Source organism: Trichosurus vulpecula, chromosome 5, assembly GCF_011100635.1.
Source record: "Trichosurus vulpecula isolate mTriVul1 chromosome 5, mTriVul1.pri, whole genome shotgun sequence".
Classification (NCBI taxonomy): domain Eukaryota; kingdom Metazoa; phylum Chordata; class Mammalia; order Diprotodontia; family Phalangeridae; genus Trichosurus; species Trichosurus vulpecula.
This window is the reverse complement of record NC_050577.1, coordinates 276,319,512-276,339,325: the sequence shown is the minus strand read 5'-3', so window position 1 is coordinate 276,339,325 and position 19,814 is coordinate 276,319,512. Positions and strand designations below refer to the sequence as shown.

Sequence of the window (19,814 nt, the reverse complement as noted above, 5' to 3'; positions counted from 1 at the left end):
GAATGATTATGCTGTAGAATTCTGTTCCCTTTTTTCCAGCAAATTTCTCCTCTCAACAACTAATATTATTTACAATGAAATAGTGAAATCTTAACAATATCACATCAGTACAAAACCTGTTATTTTTTTTAGGAAATTTTGGGGGGAAGAAGAGTTTTGAAGCAATTTTTAAAGAGGTGCAGGGAGGAAGTTTGGGAATGTGACAAAAATGAGAAGATATCGTACAATCTTTTACCCTCTTATTGTATTTATTTTTCAGGGTTTATTACCAGTTATGCCTCTGATGACTTTGTGTGTGCTGGTTGCTAAAGGTGTTAGTTAAGACAGAAGTTAAGCATTAAGACAAAACTCTCAGGTTCATCGTTGTTGAGTGACATCTTTTTATTAATTGGGTGCAGCCTGTTTTTTTAGTGTCCCCTTGGTGACATTGTGACAGGTATTTGGAGGCAATGTTGGTAATCCAGGCTAATTACTGATCAGTGGTAGATTATTATTACTTTCAAAACTTTCAAAAAAGGAAGAAAAGATCTTTATTTAAAAAAAAAACATGTAATCAGGGCTGACCTAGTCTTTCTTGTGCTTTGAAGCAGGATAATACTCGGTGAAGAAAAGGGAAGTATTTGTAAGTTTTAAGAAGAAGGTCAAGGCGGTCTTTTAGGGTTACAAACTGAAACTTTTCCAGACCAAAACTAGGTATTTAGTTAAACTCTTTTAGGACTTTCTGAAGCACTGGAAGTCTAGTGTCTATTTTAACCTATATCTAAGAATAAAGATTTAACTAGATAGACTGAGATGTAAAGACAAAGAGAAGTTTTAGAGACAGTTTCCTATTGTACCTGAAGAGGGGATTTTGAATTTTAAAAAGGAGTAATAATGGGCAGTCATATTTTTAAAAAGGCACATTCTTCTTTAAGCTCTAATGTTGATGTGGTTCCTAAAGAGGCATTTATTTTCAGACTGATTTTCTAGTTTGTAATTATCTAAGTTTCATATTTTCCCATCTGCTGATTTTTTTTTTTTGCTCCTTCACTGCTTATTTCCTTTCTTATAAGGTTGACTAGGTAGAAGAATTGAAACTCTTAGTCAGTTTTACTACTTGCCCTTGAAAGATTTATATTAGAGGAGAATGGGATTAAACTCAGAAGTAAATATTTCAGGAATGATTTATGGATTTTTATTTTTCATATTGTCCTAGTCATAGGGTACTATATGTGAGAGTTGACATCTCAGAACAGTAATTATTTAGTACTGCAATTTTCTAATTGCATAAAATGTATCATAAAATATAATAGATGTAATTGTAATAGCAGCAGCAGCAGCTAGCCTTTATATAGCACTCTAAGGTTTGCAAAGCATTTTACATATGTTAACTCATTTGATCCCCACAAGGGCTCTGGGAGACAGGGGCTGTTATTATCTTCATTTACAGATAAGCAAACCATAGCTCAGAAAAGAGAAGTGACTCACCCAGAGTCCCAGTTAGGAAACATCTGAGACAGGATTTGAACTTGGGTCTTCTGGGCTACAAGTCCTGTGCTTCATCAACACTGTGCCAGTTTACTAAATAATTGGTGTTTATATAGTGCTTTCAAGTTACAAAGTATTTTACATGTATTATCTCAGTTGATTATCACTACAGTCTTGTGAGATTGAGGCTACAGAGCTTATCTCCATTTTGTAAATGAGAAAATGGAGGTTTAGTGAGATTGTAGCTTGACCATGTTAACAAGCTAATTCATGACAGGAGTGGTATTTGGACCCGGGCCTCTCCAAACCACAACTCCAGAGCACATTCCAAGGTTACAACAACATTCCAAAGAACAAAATAAAACATACGAGGGTATTTCAGAATCGATAAATGATTTGTGTGGATTTCAATAGTTAAAGATGTATGAGTTTTTGTTGTTGTTTTTAACAACCAATGGCTTTCAGTATCTCCATTCTCTGCCTTATTGTTTCTGGGATTAAGTATTTCCCTTCTGAAATAGCTGATGGAATTCAGAAAAATCTGAAAGGAAAGAAAGTGAATTTTTCTTATCTGTAAGGATCATTTCATATGTGGGAGAACTAACCTCAAGACTGGTGAAAGATGGCACTGAGACAGAAGAGGTTGGACATTAAAATCAATACCATTGCCTCCTAGCTATTCTCTGGAGTCTATTACTGAGAAGGCTTGTAAGAAGTGGGCCGACTCTACTCTCCAATCAGCAGTCACAGAGGAATTGGCAGAATTAATGCTGGAACCAGCAAATCCTTTTAAACAATGAGACCCTCAAGACTTCTTAGAGGTTAAATTTCTGCTACAGAGGCTAGCAGCTTATTCTGTTGCACACATTGGAGACCTGGGGAAATCTTTTGGTGTGTCTGGACTGAGAAGAGGGGTGGGTAAGGTAGTATTTAATTGCTTGTCTGTGTCCTTAATAAAAATCCTGACCCTTCCATCATGCTATATGCTGGGAAGAAAAATCGTAATTCTATCCTAGAGTTTGGAAACTTCTTAGTGTAAATGCTAGTTTAAAACCTGTCTGAAAAGGAGAGAAACAACATCCTTCAAGGTATATCCAGGGAGACATTCAAAGGAGCAAGAGCAAAGAAAAAAAAATCAATCATTGGTAAAGAATATGTGTCAAATGAGAGCAAAATTAACCAAAGAGCCAATGGCCCGTAACTGCCTGCATATCTTCTTTCATTGAAGATCTTTTTAAAAGATTAACTATTAGTTATAGAATTGTGGGCATTCTTTGTTTTGGCCTAGTCATCCTGGCCATCTATATGATATATTTAGGAAAACCAATTTATGGAGACACTATGTATGGAGAAAATCTTTGCTAACAACCTACCACATCCTGAGTTCTGGTTTGGTCCTTAGCACAAAATTTATAAAAGGAATGAATTTTCTCAAATTTTAAACTACCAAATATATAATTTCAGAATGATAGAATGGTGTACCTTTGGAGAATTATGTAAGGCAAATGTCTCAGTCATACAAATACCATCTTGGTTTAAGTCATCTTTTTACATTCTGTTTTTTTCGTCTCTTGCCTCCTTTTGTAGTCCCATTATCATTCCCCTTTTTAAAGGTCTATTCTTTTAAAAAAATAAACTAAAAGCTATGTGTAAATCTGCTGAGCCATTTTTCTTCTCATGTATAAAATACTTTTATCATCATTGATTTATGTTTTGTTTATTGATTATTGACTATTGATTTAATCCCTACCAAACTAAACTTTGTCATCTGTGCATCTGTTGGACCACAGGTGGTTGGGTGAAATAGTATAGAAGGTGCAGGACCAGATGTTGTTGATTAAATCAGCTGAAAAGGTGCAATCTCTTATATACAGAGATGACACTATAAATATATGTTCTTTGATTTTTTTTTCATTAATTAATAATGGGTACACATTTTTAAAAGTTGTATCTCATTTTTATTGATGCCTTTGTCTTTACATCATGTTAATTTCTAAATATGCTACTTTCTCTTCCTCTATTCAACAAACCACCCCTTCTAACAAAGAGATATAAAGAGGGCAAAAACCAGTTGTACAAAACTAGCCATTACATCAAGTGTGTTATAGGATATGCAGCATTCTACATCCATCCTTCTAGTCACTCAGGTTCACAACCTTGGGGTCATCCTTGACTCCTTAACTTTTCTTCATCCTACATAACTTGTCAGATCTTGTCCTTTCTCCTTCCACAACAGCAATCAGCACACATTTATTACATGCCTGTTATGTGTTGGCACTGAGGGTACAAATATAAAGAATGGAAAAATTGCTGTTCTCAAAGAGCTTATGTTCTAATAGAGGAGACTATAAATATATATTTAAGTATACACTTAACAATAATTTATTAAGTGCTTACTGTTATGTGCTACTGGGCTAAGGTTCAACACTCTCTGCCCTCAAGGAGTTTATATTCTAATGGAGGAGACAACATGTAAAGAAATACACAATGTAAATAGAAAATAACTTCAGTGAATTTAGAGGTAAATAAGTAGCTATTGGAATTTGAGTAGGATGGAGTAACACATGGTTAGACCTTGTATTGGCAACCAAAAATGGGCTCCTTAGCACTTAGTCAACAAGTGCCCTTGACTAGTTTGGCTTTTTCCCCTGAACTGAATGCTGTTTGTATGTTGGACTGGAGTAAGCTTGTCGGCCCCTTCACCTTGCTTCCCTTGCTTAAGCTGATGGAAAGAACCTGTGCTTTCCGGGTCAACCCCTTCACCTTGCTTAAGCAGATTGAAAGAACCTGTGCTTTCCCCGGCGTACCTTACACCCCCGCAGAAGCTGGATGGTTAAAAGCAGCTCCCGTTGGAGCCAGAGGCGGCTACAGCCACAGCCACAGCCACAGCTGAAGCAGGAGCTGCCAGTAGCAGAGCTGACCTACGGGAGGAAGCTGAACAAAGACTTCAGGCCAGTGGGTAATCTTTTTACCATAGAGGGGGAAGCATGATTTTGCTTTACGCAATCATGCTTCTCTGTAGCCTCCTGGTTACTCTTTCAAGGCGTACTTATTGGGCCTGGAAGCTTTTGATCAATATATCAAAATGGGGTTGCTGGTTCATGGGTTGGTTACTGTGGAGCCTAAATATATGTTTTGATTCTTCTGCCTTCTACTTTGAGAGTTTCTTATATCCGGCGGTTCCGAACCTTTCAGACATGTTTTTGATCCTCTTTGAGATTATAAACTCTGCCCTCCTATTACAGACCTGTGCTTTAGAAAGATCGCTTTGGCCACTAAGTGGAGGTTGCGCTGGAGTGGTGGAGAGAGAACAAAGGCCAGAAAACCAACTAGTGAGCTATTACAATAGTTTAGGGAGAAGGTAATATGAATCTGTAACATGGTGGCGATTGTGTGAGTGGAAAAAAGAGAACATAGATGAGAAATGTTGTCAATGTAGTGGAATTTCTGGGTAGTAATTTTTCTTCTTAATTCCAGATTGTTTTCTGGAGTGATTGGGTTCTGAGTGATTAGCTCTCAGTGTATATATTACTGTGTCTATCTTTCTGCAGCCCCTCAAACATTGACTGTTTACATTTTTTATTATTTTTGTCATAGTTTTTATTCTCATTTATATTATTACTAATGACTTGAAACATATTTTCATATAGTTATTAATAGTGTACAATTCTTCTTTTGAAGAATTCTTTGCTTATATCCTAGGGTAAATAGGTGGTGCACTGGATACAGTGCTGGGCCTGGAGTCAGAAAGACTTGTCTTCCTGTGTTCAAATCTGTCCTCAAGACATTTACTAGCTGTGTGACCCTGGTCAAGTTACTTAACCTGTTTGCCTCAGTTTCCTCACATATAAAATGAGCTGAAGAAGGAAATTGCAAACCATTCTAGTATCTTTGCCAAGAAAACCCCAAATGGGCTCATGAAGAGTCCTTTGATTACCTTTTCATTAGGTTCTTGGTCCCATATGTTAGGAAATTAATCCTGATTAATGTTAACAACATAATAATTAATGTTAATTCCCAAATTAATGTAGAGAACAGACACCAGAGATATTTTTAATAAAGTTTTTTTTCCTCCAATGAACATTTTTCCTCTGAACTTAATTGTATTGCTTTTGTTCATGAAAAAGCTCTTCAGTTTCATGCAGTCAGAAGTGTCTTTTTAATTTTTTTTGTGATTGACTCTATCCCTTGTATTGTTAAGAATTATTCCCCTAATTATAGCTGTGAGAGGTACCTGATCCTGATTTCTTATACATTATGATGTGATGTGTTATTTTCAGGTTGCCTATCCATTTTGACATTATTGTAATAGACTGCTGAAGGGGTCCATGACACAGAAAAAGTTAAGAATCACTGTTCTAGGACTTTTATTCTTCCAAATGAATGTTATTCTTTTGATGGTGGTGGTTGTTCTGTCTTGTAAATTAATTTAGGCAGTAGCATTCATTTTAAATTATGTTGTTTGTTCTTTGTTTCAAAGAGGACCGATGACAGGGTGATGTCTTGACTTTTGTGTGAATTGGATTTAAGTGCATTAGAGTTGCACAAAGTCATTACCTTCACTCTCTATTCTGGCACGACAGAATTCAAGATGACCTGATGTATGGGGTATTCAGGGAGGACTAAGCACCTCTGGTGTGAGGGCTTGCAAAGCCCTTTTTGTGTCCACCTTCACTCCACTCCCGCCTGTGGCTCCAAAAAGCTGTAGCATTTAGCCATACCCCAGTAAACCTTCTTGGCAGAGATGCTGAACCAGGTTGAGGGTACCCAACAGGGCTCAGACCCATCAGTGAGTCAGGGGGGTTATCTACCCCAAGTATGTGAACACCTTCCCCAGCAGAATGGACAAATGAGAACAGTTTGTACCAACGGCCATGAAGGCAGCTTGAGGCAGGCAGCGTGGAGTGCTTAGAGCCTTGGTCAGACATTGAAGAAGCCATGGTCAATATGTAGGTCTAAGCCTAATTTTTGTCAAGTAATTTTGCTGTTTGCCCATTCTATAGTTTATCAGACCCTAAGTTATTGAGATCAACTGTTTTCTTGCTTACGTAATATGTTCTACAGGTTTACTTTTCTATTTTTTAACCATTACCAAATAGTTTTGATGATTATTGCTTTGTCATATAATTTAAATTCTACAAGGACTAGCTATCCCCTATTTTTTTCATTATTTCCTTTAAGAATCTCTAGACTAGGAGTTCTTAACTTGGAGTTATTGAACTTAAAAATATGTTTGACAAATAGATTTCAAAATACTTGCTTTTCTTTTTATTCCTTTGTATTTAAAAACATCACTCTGAGGAGTACAGAGTCTTCACCAGACTGCTAAAGGGGTCCACAACACATAAAAAGTTAAGAATCTCATTCTAGTCCTTTTGTTCTTCAAAATGAATGTTGTTCTTTTGGTGATGGTTCTATAAATTATCCCCTTAGTAATTTGCTATTCAGTTACTAAATCTTATAAATTAATTTACATGGTAGCAATCATTTTAAGTTAATTTTTACATGTACTGACCTGGTACTGCAGCCCCTCCAACTCATTCCTCCCACTCCCAATGCTTGTCCATTGAATGATTTTTTAAATTAAATTAAATTTTTTTTTCAATTAACAAGTATGTATTTTTTTCTCCCTTCCACCTACCCCTCTCCAAAAAAAGAGAAAGAAAATCCTTGTAACAAATATGCAGAATTAAAACAAATTCTTTTATTGACCATTTCTGAAAATGTATGTGTCATTCTGCATGTAGGTTGTTCCCTTGGTTCTACTCACTTCATTCTGCTTCAGTTCATGCAAATCTCAGGTTTCTTTGAAATCATCTTCATTATTTTTAGTATTCAGTTATGTTTATATGCCATAATTTGTTCAGCCATTCCCTATGGATATCTTCTTTAATTTCTAGTTCTTTGCCACTTCAAAAAGAGCTGCTATAAATATTTTTTGTATATGTGGGTCTTTCTCTTTTTTTATATCTCTTCGAGGGCACAGAGCTTGCAGTAGTTATCACTGCATTAAAGGACTTGCCCAATTCAGTAAAAGTAAGACTTCTGAGTGATAGTTCCAAATTGTTTTCCTACCAACACTACATTAATTGCATATTTTTCCAAGGTCCCTCCAACATGTCATTTTTCTTTTTTGGTCAACTTTGCCAATCTAATATGTGTGAGCTGGAACTTCTTATAACCTTAAGTCTTTTGCAGAGTTCTAACCATCTTTTTGTGAAGTCCTAGACTGGACAGTTCTGAGCAAAGGCAAGCCCGGGTAGGAGTAAAACAAAATAATTAAGCAGCAGATTGTACTATAAGGTAGGGCCAGATGAATTGCCTTGCTTTGTGCCAGATTCCTTTTCTGTTTCGTCTTTAGTTTTTGTTTAATAATGAGACCTTACTCCAGCAACTGAGGTCTTTAGGTTTATTTAATATTATGTTCCTATGTTCATTTACTTCTATGTGTCATATATGTAATCTTCTCATTGACCTCTGTTTTTTAAATGATGCCTGCTCACTTCATGATTGCTTCTTCGTAGTACACTTTGAGATCAAGTACTTCCAGGTACCCTTCCTTCTCATTTTTTTGCGTTGTTTCCCTTGAGCTTCTTGACCATTTCTTCCACGATATCAAAGATGAATTTCATAATCATTTTTTCTAGTTCTGTAAAGTAATCCTTTGGTAATTTGATTGGTAAGGCACTAAATAAATATATTAATTTATATATTTATATACATTTATGTTATATTGGCTTGTCTTTCCCATGAACAATGAAAATTTCTCCAATTATTTTTATTTCTGAAAAGAGTATCTTAAAGTTGTATTTATATGGTTCCTCTATGTGTCTTGGTAGACAGGCTCCCAAAGTTTTTTTCCCCCAATTAACTATTTCCATTCTAATTTTAACTGCATTGTGTTTGTGCAAAAACTTCAATTTTAAATAATTAACATTGTCTATTTTATCTTCTTTGATCCTCTTTATCCCTTATCTGGAGATGAACTCTTCCCCCATTCATAATTGGGAAAATATTTTCTTTCTTGCCCCTCTAATTTGTTTAAAATATGACCTTTTAAATAGAAGTCATGTATCCATTTGGAGCTTTTGTGGAATATGATCCTTGTTTAAACCCAATTTCTGTTAAGCTGCTTTCCAGTTCTTGGCAGTTTTTGTTGAATAATGAGTCCTTACTCAGTAAAGTTTTAGGGTTTATTAAACATTATATTACGACATTCTTTTGCTTCTTCTACATGCTGTATGCCTAACATGTTTTACTGATTGAGTTGATTGCTGTCATATAGTACACTTTGAGATCTGGTACTGCTAGCCTCCTTTCTTCCTGCTTTTATCCCCCCCCATTATTTCTCTTCTCAGAAATGGCCTACTTTTGCCTGAGTAGACGCAGGAGTTGTTAGATAACAAAATAGTGATCATGGGAATTATAAAAGCATCATTTCTATAAAGTCTAGAGAAATTTAAAGAAATTCTAGTTCATTGAAGCAAAACTTTGACTCTTGTAATCAGTTTCCTGTCACTGTGTCGATAAATTGAGATGTTGAATTATTATTTGTTAGTAGTTGGATTAGAATAGAATTCAGATGGGTTCTGGGTCCTTTATGTATTTTAGAAATTAATCCTAGTTGGTACACCAGAAGAATCCTAATAATGATTACACATGTTATTCTTGTTGTTTGTCCTTCATTCTCAAAGAGGACCGTGACATCAGGGAAATGATGCCGTGACATGCAGATGGCTTGCATTTAAGTGAGGGAGGGCTGTGCAAAGTCACCAGCCTCACTTTCTCCTTCCTAGCCATTTGTGTCCAGTGGTGGGATATAAACCAGGACAACTGGAAATGGCCCTGTATGCAGTGGGAGATCTTGGCCTTTTTAAATTAAGGTCTTTAACAGGTCTCAGTTTGACTGAGACAAAGCCCATTCAATAATTAAGTAAGATGTGAGGCAGAGAATGGCCTCTTTACCTAGTCAAAAAAAAATCAATCTGGGAGAGGAAGACCCTCAGGGTTTCTGGCCAAAACAGAAACAATTGCTATTTACATTCACTCAAGAGCCAGTCAAGGACGAAACAGTGACCAAGTGGGGCTTGGGCTGGGACCTACCCTGAGAAAGGCTCAAGTGACAGCCCCTTAATACTGTCGTGGGGATCACAGGACTCCCTAGGGTTGGACCCTGAGGAAGAACCAAGTGCTAATCCCTAAGGAAGTCTGTATAGACTACAGGAATACCTGAGGAAGACCGAGTGGTAGCACCCTTAATCTGTGGAGATCGCAGGGCTCCCTAGGTAGGACTAGACCCTGAGGAGGGTCTGAGTGATGGCCCTTTAGGATTACGGTAAAGATCACAGGGCTCCCAAGACAAGGCTGGAAGACCCAAGTGATGGCACTTTAAGAAGGCTGTGCAGACCACAAGACTCCCTGAGGAAGACCCAAGTGGTAGCCCCCTTAACACCGCTGTGGGGATCACAGGACTCCCCAAGGCAGGGTCAGGAAGTAAGCCTGAGACGTGCTTCCACAGCTCATTGCTTTCCTGGTTTGCATAACCTTAGGAAGATCCATGTGATTTGCCCATTCTCACCCAAAGAACTCAAGACCAGCGTGGGCAGAGGAAGGCGTTTATTACACTCCTCACGAGAGAGTGGGTACAGTGCTCACTAGGAACACTCATACCGATACAGAAGCAGGAGTGAGGGTAACCATTTCCTCCAGTTCAGGTGATTAGGAGAGCAAAAGGGAGCTGAAATTATTAAGTTTAGTTCAGTTTGATAGTCGTGCATTTAACTGCTATTGTCCAGTGGGCAGTTGCAGAACATGACTGTGGAGTGAAACAACAGGACTGAAGATACGTATCTGGGAGTAATCAACATAAAAGTGATTATTCAGAACATTAAAATAGCACATTGAGGAAGAGAAGAAGGCCAAGGAGATTTTAAGGAACTTTTAACCTGAAAAAGAAAAGACTTAGTGAGATCAAATATTTGAAAAGTTGCCAAGTAGAAGAGGTATTGTCAGAGGTCAGAAATAGTGGTGGCAGAGAGGGAAGTTAAAAGCAAACACAGTTTGGTTCAGAGTATAGAAAAACTTCCTAAAAATGAACTGTCTAAAAATTGAATTGGCTGCTTTAGGCATTAGTGAGTCTGTGATTTGTGACTCACTTGTAACTGAAGATGTTTAAGTGGAAGCTGTATTACTACTTTTTAGGAATAGTGAAGATGTAATTCATTATTTGGGTAAGAGTTGGACTAGACTTTGTGTTTTCTAGTTCAGGCCTTCTATGATTCTTAAACCACTTTAATTTCAGTATAGAGAGGAAGAAGCTGCAATGAAGAAAAGGAGGAGGAGCAAAAGTTAGAGAGAGACAAGAAACTGTGATAGTCTAATGTTTGCTTACTTGATGATTGCTGTTGTCATTGAACAATATTAATATATTAAAATATGTATTGAATCTGGAAACGTATGTTTACTTTTAGTACCAAGTCTGATTTTTTAAAAGCACACATTTTTGATGTATTAAGATCCTCTAATAAAGAACTTTACATAGAAACCATTAGATTGGAAATAAAATGCATTAGATTATTAAATGTTGTAAACAACCTAATTACTATACCAAATTCTAAGTAATTTTAGCAATGGAGTTTTTAATGTGTGAATTGTTTTTCTTAGTACTCAACTGTTTTATAATTATGCCTTTGAACTGAATCTACATCATATCCATTGCATTTGTATTGAAATATTATTTGCTTGCCACATTAAAATTTGACAAGATTATTTTGAAGGATCTGTTCCACTGAGACAGGTAAAATTAGTAAAGATTTCTGGATATAGCTGACAAAAAAATCTAACAATTTGATTTAGTATTTCTCAACAAGCTAGGAATATTTCCATTGTAATCAAATTGTATAGGATAATTCCTAGGTAAAGCTAGTATTAATTACTTAGTAGTTTTAGGCACATAATGCAGGTTTTAAAATGTGATTTGTCTATTTTAACAGGAAAGTAGCTGCTTTTTTTTTTCTTTTAAGTGTTTTACTGGTACTTTTTTCCCCTGTTTGTCACTCTCAGTTCCCATTGACTCTTCCTTCTCCTCTGCCCCACAGAACCCTTTCTCTTAACAAATGAAGCAACATCAAGCAAAGCAAATACAGTTGGCTGTGTCTAAAAACGTACATGTCATTCCACGGGTCAGAGTCTGAAATCATTATTTTACTGCATTGATCAGATTCTGTTGGGTTTTTTTGCATTATCATTAGTCATTATGTAAATTGTTCAGATTACGCTTACTTTGTTCAAAAGCAGTTAGTCTTGACCAGTCTTTCTTGGAGGTCTGCCTAATAACTTCTGTTCATGTTGATTAGTAATTACACCAACAACCGCAATGATAGCATTTATTTAGCATTTTAAGGTTTGCAAATTTTTCATTTGATCCTCATCCCAACCCTGAAAGGTAGGGGCTGTTATTGCCTCCGTTTTACAGATGAGAAAATGGAGTCAGAAGTGAAGCAATAAAACCAGGGTCACATGGCCAATAAATACCTGAGGGTCGAATGCGGATGCAGGTGTTACTGACTCCAGGTCTAGCGCTCCATCTACTCTGCCACCTGCTGACCCAGTACATTTTCCCTTTCTCATTCTTACAGATCCATCAGGATTCATTTTTGATTTGCAGTCCAACACTGTGCTGGCCCAGGGAGGAACTTTTGAGAACATGAAAGAGAAGGTAAGAGGGGAAACTGGGCAGTAAACTTGAATGCCTTTAGCTGATCAAACAGAAGGAAGAGTTTAAATGCTAAACAAAGTTTCACCATGTGCCAGCCGGTTTAATTGTAGAATTACTGCTCTGAAAGGGTAGCAGCCATGCTTTGGAGTTAGAAAGGGTTTACATTATTGAATGCTTCTCAGTCTTTCAAGGAACAGGCCATTGCCGGTAATTGGTGGTGTCTGCATGTTTGGAAGCCAGGTCCTGACTGATTGTGGGTGTAGAGTGTTACAGAGCATGGATGAAATCTTCGTGTTAGGCATGGAATGATTGGTGGTATTAGTTTTTTGTGATGTGACTATTTGAGAGTTGATAGTGCGTTTTAACAACCCAGCTAGCAGCTTCGGTGGGGGTGTAAGATCCCTCCCCCACAGCCGGGACCCAGGGAGCTGCAGGGACCCAGGAGGCTGCCGGCACGCCAGGAAAGCACAGGTTCTTTTTATCTGCTTAAACAAGGAAAGCACGGCGAAGGGGTTGACCAGCTTACTTTAATCCAGCATTCACTTAGCATACAGACAACATTCATTTAGTTCAGGGGAAAACGCCAGCATTCAGTTAGTTCAGGGGAGCATACAGACAAGCATCAAGACACAGACCAAATACAGATTCATTGACTTACTTCAGGGGAAAAAACCAGCACCCTGAGGTTCAAAACATTCATTTAGTTCGGGGGAAAACAAACCAGCACCCCGAACCTCAAAACCAAAATACAAATAAATTACAAATATCAACAGACAGACCCAACACAATTCATAGTTACCAACATCTGGGCTCGGCCCGAGAGCAAGGGCTGGCCCAGAGTCACGCTTGCTTGCCGCTGCTTCCCACACCAACCGGAAAAGGAAAGAGAGAGCTTCAAGCTGTCCTCTCCCCTCTTATAGGGTTTTTGACATCATCAAGCGCCGCCTGAATGACCAGGGCCGATTGGTTCTTGACTTGGCCCCTCCCCCTAGTGTAGACTGGGTTCTGGAGCTAACACCTCCCCTCAGCCAGCCCCATGACTCATCACACAGGAAATTGATTCCCGGTATGGTCGCTGGACTTCCTGCCCCGGGAGGGCAAGCCACAGCGTCCAGAGGCTCAATGAGGTAAGCTGAGTCACTCAAAGAAAACAAAGGCCATTCCGGTTACATAGTGACAGATTAAAGGATCTTTCTGAAGGGGATTCACATTCATCAGAGATGTTCTGAGAAGTTCTATTAATGATCTCTTGCCTTAGGGAACCAAAGGCACTGAAGGACCTGTCCTGAAATATATTCAGAATCACAGTCTCAAAATCGGAAGGAATCTCAGAGGTCCTTTAGTCCAACCCTTACCTGAATAAAAATTCCATTTATAATATATCTGATGAGTTTTTGTTTGAAAATCCCTATTAAGAAGGGACTCATCACCTCCCCACATAGCCCATTTAACTTTATAATTGTTAGAAAATATTTCTATAAATGAACTATCTAAAATTTACTTAGAACTTCTACCCGTTGTTTCAAAAGAAGCCCATTCCCTCTTTCATGTAACAGCTTCTTAAATTCTTAAAGACAGGTGTTCCCCAAATAGTCGGCCGGCTAAATATAAACAGTACTTAACCAGCTGTCTTATAGCATCATAGTTTTTTGCCATCATAGTTACCCTCTTTTCTGGAACGTGGTATACCCTATGTGGTCTGATGGGGGCAGAGTACAGTGGGACTACCACTACCCTAGCCTTTGATTTCTCACTGAATGTGCCTAAGATTGTACTAGATTTTTTCCCTGCCATATCACATGGTGCCCTGAAACCACCTGATCTTTTTTTTCTGAACTGCTTTCTAGTCATGGAAATGTTTTGGACCCAAGAATGAGAATTTATATGGGTCCATTCAATAACCTTTTATTAATCACCTACTGTATTGCAAGCAGGGCAGCCAGGTGGTGCCAGACCTAGGGCCTCAGACATTTACTAGCCGTGTGATCTGGGCAAGTTCCGTAATTCTGTTTGCCTCAGTTTCCTTATCTGTAAAATGAACTGGAGAAGGACCCCAAGTGGGGTCGTAAAGAGCTGGGTACAACTGAACAACAGCAACAGATGTTCCAGGCATTTTACCAGGCTCTAGAGATGGAAGTATAATCACACAACAGTAGCTAACATTTATACAGCGCCCTCTTCGTGCTAGGTGCCGCGCCTTCATGAACATGATCTCGTTTGATCCTCACAGCAGCCCTGGAAGGTTACCATTGTTGTCCTTACAGATGAGGAAATTGAGTCAAACAGAGGCTAAGTGACATGCCCAAGGTCACAGAGGTCAGAAGTGTCTGAGACTGGATTTGAACTCGGGTCGTCCCGACTCCAAGTCCGGTGCTCTCTCCACAGTGTCAGCAGCTACCTAAGAAGTCTCAAGGAGTTTATATTCTGTCCAGGGAGACAAGTACATGTATATGTTTACACACACACACACACACACACACACACACACACACAGAATATTTTATAGTACATCTAGAATAAATACAAAGGGAATAAATGCAAGTTGGAAGGGAGGATGCTAGTGGGGGGATCTGGAAAGGCTTCATATAGAAGGTGGTACTTGAGCTATGTCTTGAAGGAAGAAAGAGAATCAGTAAGACGGAGGTCACATTCTATTTGGGGAAGCAACAAGTACATATTTATGTACATATAAAACTAAAGTGAATAAATGCAAATATATACAAATTAGTTAAATACCTGATAGTTTGGGAGGTATGAGAGTGGGTAGCAGGAAAGTCTTCATGCAAATGATGGTTCTGCAAATGATGGTGCATCTTAAAGAGAAGGATTCTGGGAATTAGAGATAAGGAGGGAATGTATTACAGGTATAGGGGATGGCCAGTGCAGATTCATGAAGTCTATTGTTTGTGAAGAACAGAGAGATGGCCAGTTTGTCTAGATTGCAGAGAGCAGATGTGAAGTAATGTCCATCAAAGCTGGAAAGATAACCTGGGGCAAAATTCATTCATAGGGCTTTAAAAGCTAAACATAGGAGTTTATATTTTATCCTGAAAGTGATTGGAAGCCCCTGGAGTTGATTAAATAGATCTGTGCTTAGGGAAAATTATTTTGGCAGCCTTGTATAGGATGGATTGGAGTGATGAAAAGCCTTGAGGAAGGGAAGCTGTTGCGGTAATCTAGGAGAGAGGTACCTAACTCATACTCTTCCTCTCAAATCATATTTTAGGACTTTAATATGCATATTGATGTCCCCTTAAACACCATAGTCTTCTAATTCATCAACTCTTTGAACTCCAGTGACCTATATCTTCACTCTAACTTAACCACCCAAATGAATTATCATACTTTGAATCTTGCTATCCTTGATAACTGTGCCACTTTTATCGTCTTGAACTCTGAAATTCTCCATTTCTGGTCACAGTCTCTTGTTTTCCATTCTTCCCTTTGCCCTAATCACATTACATTTTTTTTTGTCTTGATGATCTTCTGTCCTGCTAGCTCTCTTTCTCCCTTCTTTCACTTGAGTGTTTCCATCTTTATATATTCTTTTTTATAGGAGGCCATTTCAACTACAAGCTGTCCTTTTCTTTTGAATCCTGCCACCGTTTTTGCCCTGCTAATATATTCAACTCTGGGTACCTTTACTATCTAACTACTTCTTTTCTATTGTTATACTACTGCATGCCACTAAAGAAAGTCACCCTAATGTGTTAGCAGCATCCACTACAAACTCAGGTTGTCTTTTTAAATATCTTATTGCTATCTTTTGTTTTTACATCGCTTTCACTTAACACGTGTTCCTTCAGTCCTCCTTCTCCGTGGAGCCATTCTTTGCAGTATATTTTAAAAGAGAAAAAGGGCAGTTCTGTCCCTCTCTCCAGAGTCCCATCTGCAAGTATATACGGTATTCCATACTGAGAGCCCCACATCTCATCCTTTCCACTCCAGAGCCAAACTTTTTGTACCTTAGAATTACATAGCATTTAATTTTGTTTTTTATTCTTTCTATTTATGTTGTAGTCGTGGATATTACTTTCCTGGTTCTGCATACTTCATTTTGTATCATTTAATATGTTTTTCCATGTTTCTCTCTTAATTTTTCATGGGCGTAGATTCTTAAATCATAGTAATATTTTGTTATATTCATATAGCACAATTTATTTTAACCTTCCTCCAGACAGTGGACAGTTGATGGACAATGGCCTACTTAATTTCTAGTTCTTTGCTCCCACAATAAGAGCTACTATTAATATTTTGGTGTATATACTATCTTTCCCTCTAATTTTAACTTCCTGGGGTATATGCCTATAGATATTTGTTACTTTCAAGGAGGGACTTGATTCCAAATTTTTTTCCAGAATGGTTGGGCCTATTAACAGCTCCACCAAAGATGTATTTGTTAATGTGTCAGTCTTTCCACAACTCTTCCATTAATGATAGTTTCTTTTCTCATATTTGTCTAATTGTTGTGTGTGAAGTGAAACTTCAAGGTTGTTTAATTTTACCTTTATTAGTAATAATTTGGAGCATTCTTCTATATGATTTTTAATAGTTGGCGATTCTTGTTTTGAGAATTGTTTATTTATATCCTCTTAGCAGTTATCCTTCAGGGACTAAGTTCATGTTCTCTAATCTCAACTAGGGCCTCACTGCAGCACTGCAATCTTTTATATTGTTCCACGGTATACTTTTCTGAATGGCTATTCTTCATAATCCCTTCAGTCTGTAGTTCCCTCAACCCATACTTTCCCAGCAGGTAACTTTTCCCACTATTTTACCAGGAAGATTGAGGCTATCCTTGTGAGGTCCCCCATCTCCTTTACTCCACAACTCAAAACCCCTCTACATTTTTTCTTTTCTTTTGTTACAGCTTCCAAGGAAATGGGGGCCTTTCTCCTGAAGAAAATCAATCCTTCTACTTGTGTCCTTCCTCTCTCTCTTTAGGAATTTGACCAAGTGGTCATTCCCTTCCTCCTCTGATCTTCAGTCTCTTCCTTTCTCCTTGCTCCTTTCTCATCTCCTAAAAACTTCCCTAGGTTTCTGCCAACCTTAAAAGACCTCAAGCTGTCATGATATACCTTTCTCCCCTTTCGGTGCCAAACTCTTAGAGTTGTCTATACCTGCTGCCTCTAGCAAGCATTACTTAAAATAAGGCTTCAACCCCACCACTGAACTGAATATGTACCCTCCAAAGTGGTACCAATGACCTCTCTTGTTAAAACCAATAAATTCCAGTTGATATATTTTGTTTGCCTAAATTTTTCTCATGTACCCTTTCTCCCAGAGAGCCATTCCACATAACAATGAATTTTTTTAAGAAAAAAAAATTCAAGCATCCATCATCAGTACATCAAAAAAAAAAAATGGAAATATATGCAGTGTGCCTTACCAATGGACTAAATAACTTAATCCTAATGAATGGATGGGTAAAAGAACATATATTAACAGATCACTTCATTGAAGATAATGATGATAAAAATAACATACAAAATTTGGGGGATATGGCCAAAACAGTTCTTAAGGAAAAATTTATATCCCTAAACATTTTCATCAGTAAAAGAGAAAGAATAGACCAATGAATTGGGCAGACAACTTGAGAAAAAATAAGAAAATCAAGAAATTTTAAAAATTTAAAGATCAAAATAGAAATCCTAAAATTCAAAGAAGAAATTAACAAAATTGAAAGCAAAATTAAACAAAATTACATTAATATAACTAGGAGCTATTTTTTATTTTATTTTTTTTTATTTTGGAAATTTTAATTTCTCAATACCCAAACCCGTGGATTAATGTGTATTGGAAATTTTTTTTAAAATTTCTTTATTTATTTTTAGTTTACCACACACGGTTCTACATAGTTTTGAGTTCCAGATTTTCTCCCCTCCTTCCCCCCTCCCTCCCCAAGACGGCATGGAATCTCATAACTGTCATGTATAACTTCGCATTGAATTAATTTATGCGCTAGTCAAGTCGTGGAGAAGAATTTTGACCAATGGAATGAATCATGAGACAGAAGAAACAGAACCAGAAAAAAAAATCAACCCAAAAAAACAAAAGAGAAGCAAAAAAAAGGCGATCATGTAGTGCGCCTCGATCTGTATTCAAACTTCACAGTTCTTTCTCTGGATGAAGATTAGGAGCTATTTTTTTAAAAAATAAAATAGATAAGTCACCAGGTTGATTTTGTTTTTAAAGAGGAAAGCCAATTTACAAGTATCAAAAATGAAAAGTGGAGAAGAAATAAAGAAAATTATTAGAAAATAATTTGTCAAAATATTTTATCCAATTAGTGTCAATAAAACCTAACAATCTAAATGAAATGGGTTAATATTTACAAAACTATTAACTGCCTAGATTAAAGTAATAAGAAACAAAGGACTTAACACAATCTGAAAAAGAAATTGAATAAATCATAAATGAGCCTACCAAAGAGAGATGGAGGGTGGAAAGCAAATTATATCAAATATTTAAGGAACAGTTACAGAACATAAGTTGTTTGATAAACTAGGAAAATGAGTCCCACTAAATTCCTTTTGTGATACAAAAATGGTCTTGTTATACAAACCAGTGAGAGTCAAATAAAATATTAGCAAGTAGACTATAGCAATAGACCACAAAAATTAAGTACTACAGATTGCAGAGTTGACTCAATATTAGGAAAAACATCAACATAACAGACCATATTAACAAGAAGAACGAAATATCCTGTGTTATATATCAATAGATATGAAGAAAGCTTTTGACAGTATACTATATCCATTTTTGTTTAAAAAAAAAAACCTACTAGGAAACATAGGTATAAACAGATCTTTCCTTAATGTAAGTGGTAGCCCTCTAAAACTTAGTGCCAGCATTATATATGATAGGAATAAACTAGAGACCTTTCTAATAAGATCTAGAGTAAAGCAAGGATGTCCATTATTGTTGTAACTACATGAGATAGTGCTCAAATACAGCATATAGATTTAGTAATAAGAAAAAGAAATTAAAGAAATAAACATAAGTAAAGGTGGGACAAAATTGTCCGTTTTTGAAGATAATGATGATTTACTTAGATAATCCTAGATAATAAAATAAAAAATTGAAAAAATAACTTCAGGTTACAGAATATAAAATAAACTCACATAAATCACATTTCTGTATATTACTAACACATCTCAGCAGAAAGAGATACAGAAATTCTATTTTAAAATAATTATAGAATATATAAAATACTTGGAATCTATCTGCCACAATACACTTAGAAAGTATATGAATACAAATATACAAATAAAAATAACTATATGCTATATACTGTAAATAATAAAACACTTGTTAAAAGACATAAAGATAGAACTGATCATTTGGAGAAATATTAAATTATTCATGATTAGGTCAAGCCAGCATAATAAAGATGACAGTAATACCCAAATTAATTTTCTTATTCAATAGTGCCACACCAAACTACCAAAGCATTATTTTATAGAACTAGAAAAAAATAGTCATGAAATTCATCTTGGAGGAACAAAACATCAAGAATCTCAAGGGATACCTTGGTGGGGGGTGGGGGGTGGGGGTGGGGGTGGGGGAGTGGGAAGGAGAGGGACCTGACCAGTACCGAATACGAGGAAAGGAAAGCAATCTAGTAGAA

The 19,814-nt window shown here is 37.0% G+C and overlaps 1 protein-coding gene across 2 annotated transcripts in view; it reads left to right on the top strand.

Moving 5' to 3' along the window:
• SPATS2 (spermatogenesis associated serine rich 2) overlaps positions 1–19,814 on the top strand; it is a 146,970-nt gene that overhangs the window by 67,739 nt on the left and 59,417 nt on the right. For both annotated transcript variants that reach the window (XM_036761753.1, XM_036761754.1), the window contains exon 3: positions 12,105–12,184. In XM_036761753.1, the coding sequence (XP_036617648.1) occupies positions 12,105–12,184 (80 nt within the window). The remainder of the gene's footprint in view (positions 1–12,104; positions 12,185–19,814) is intronic.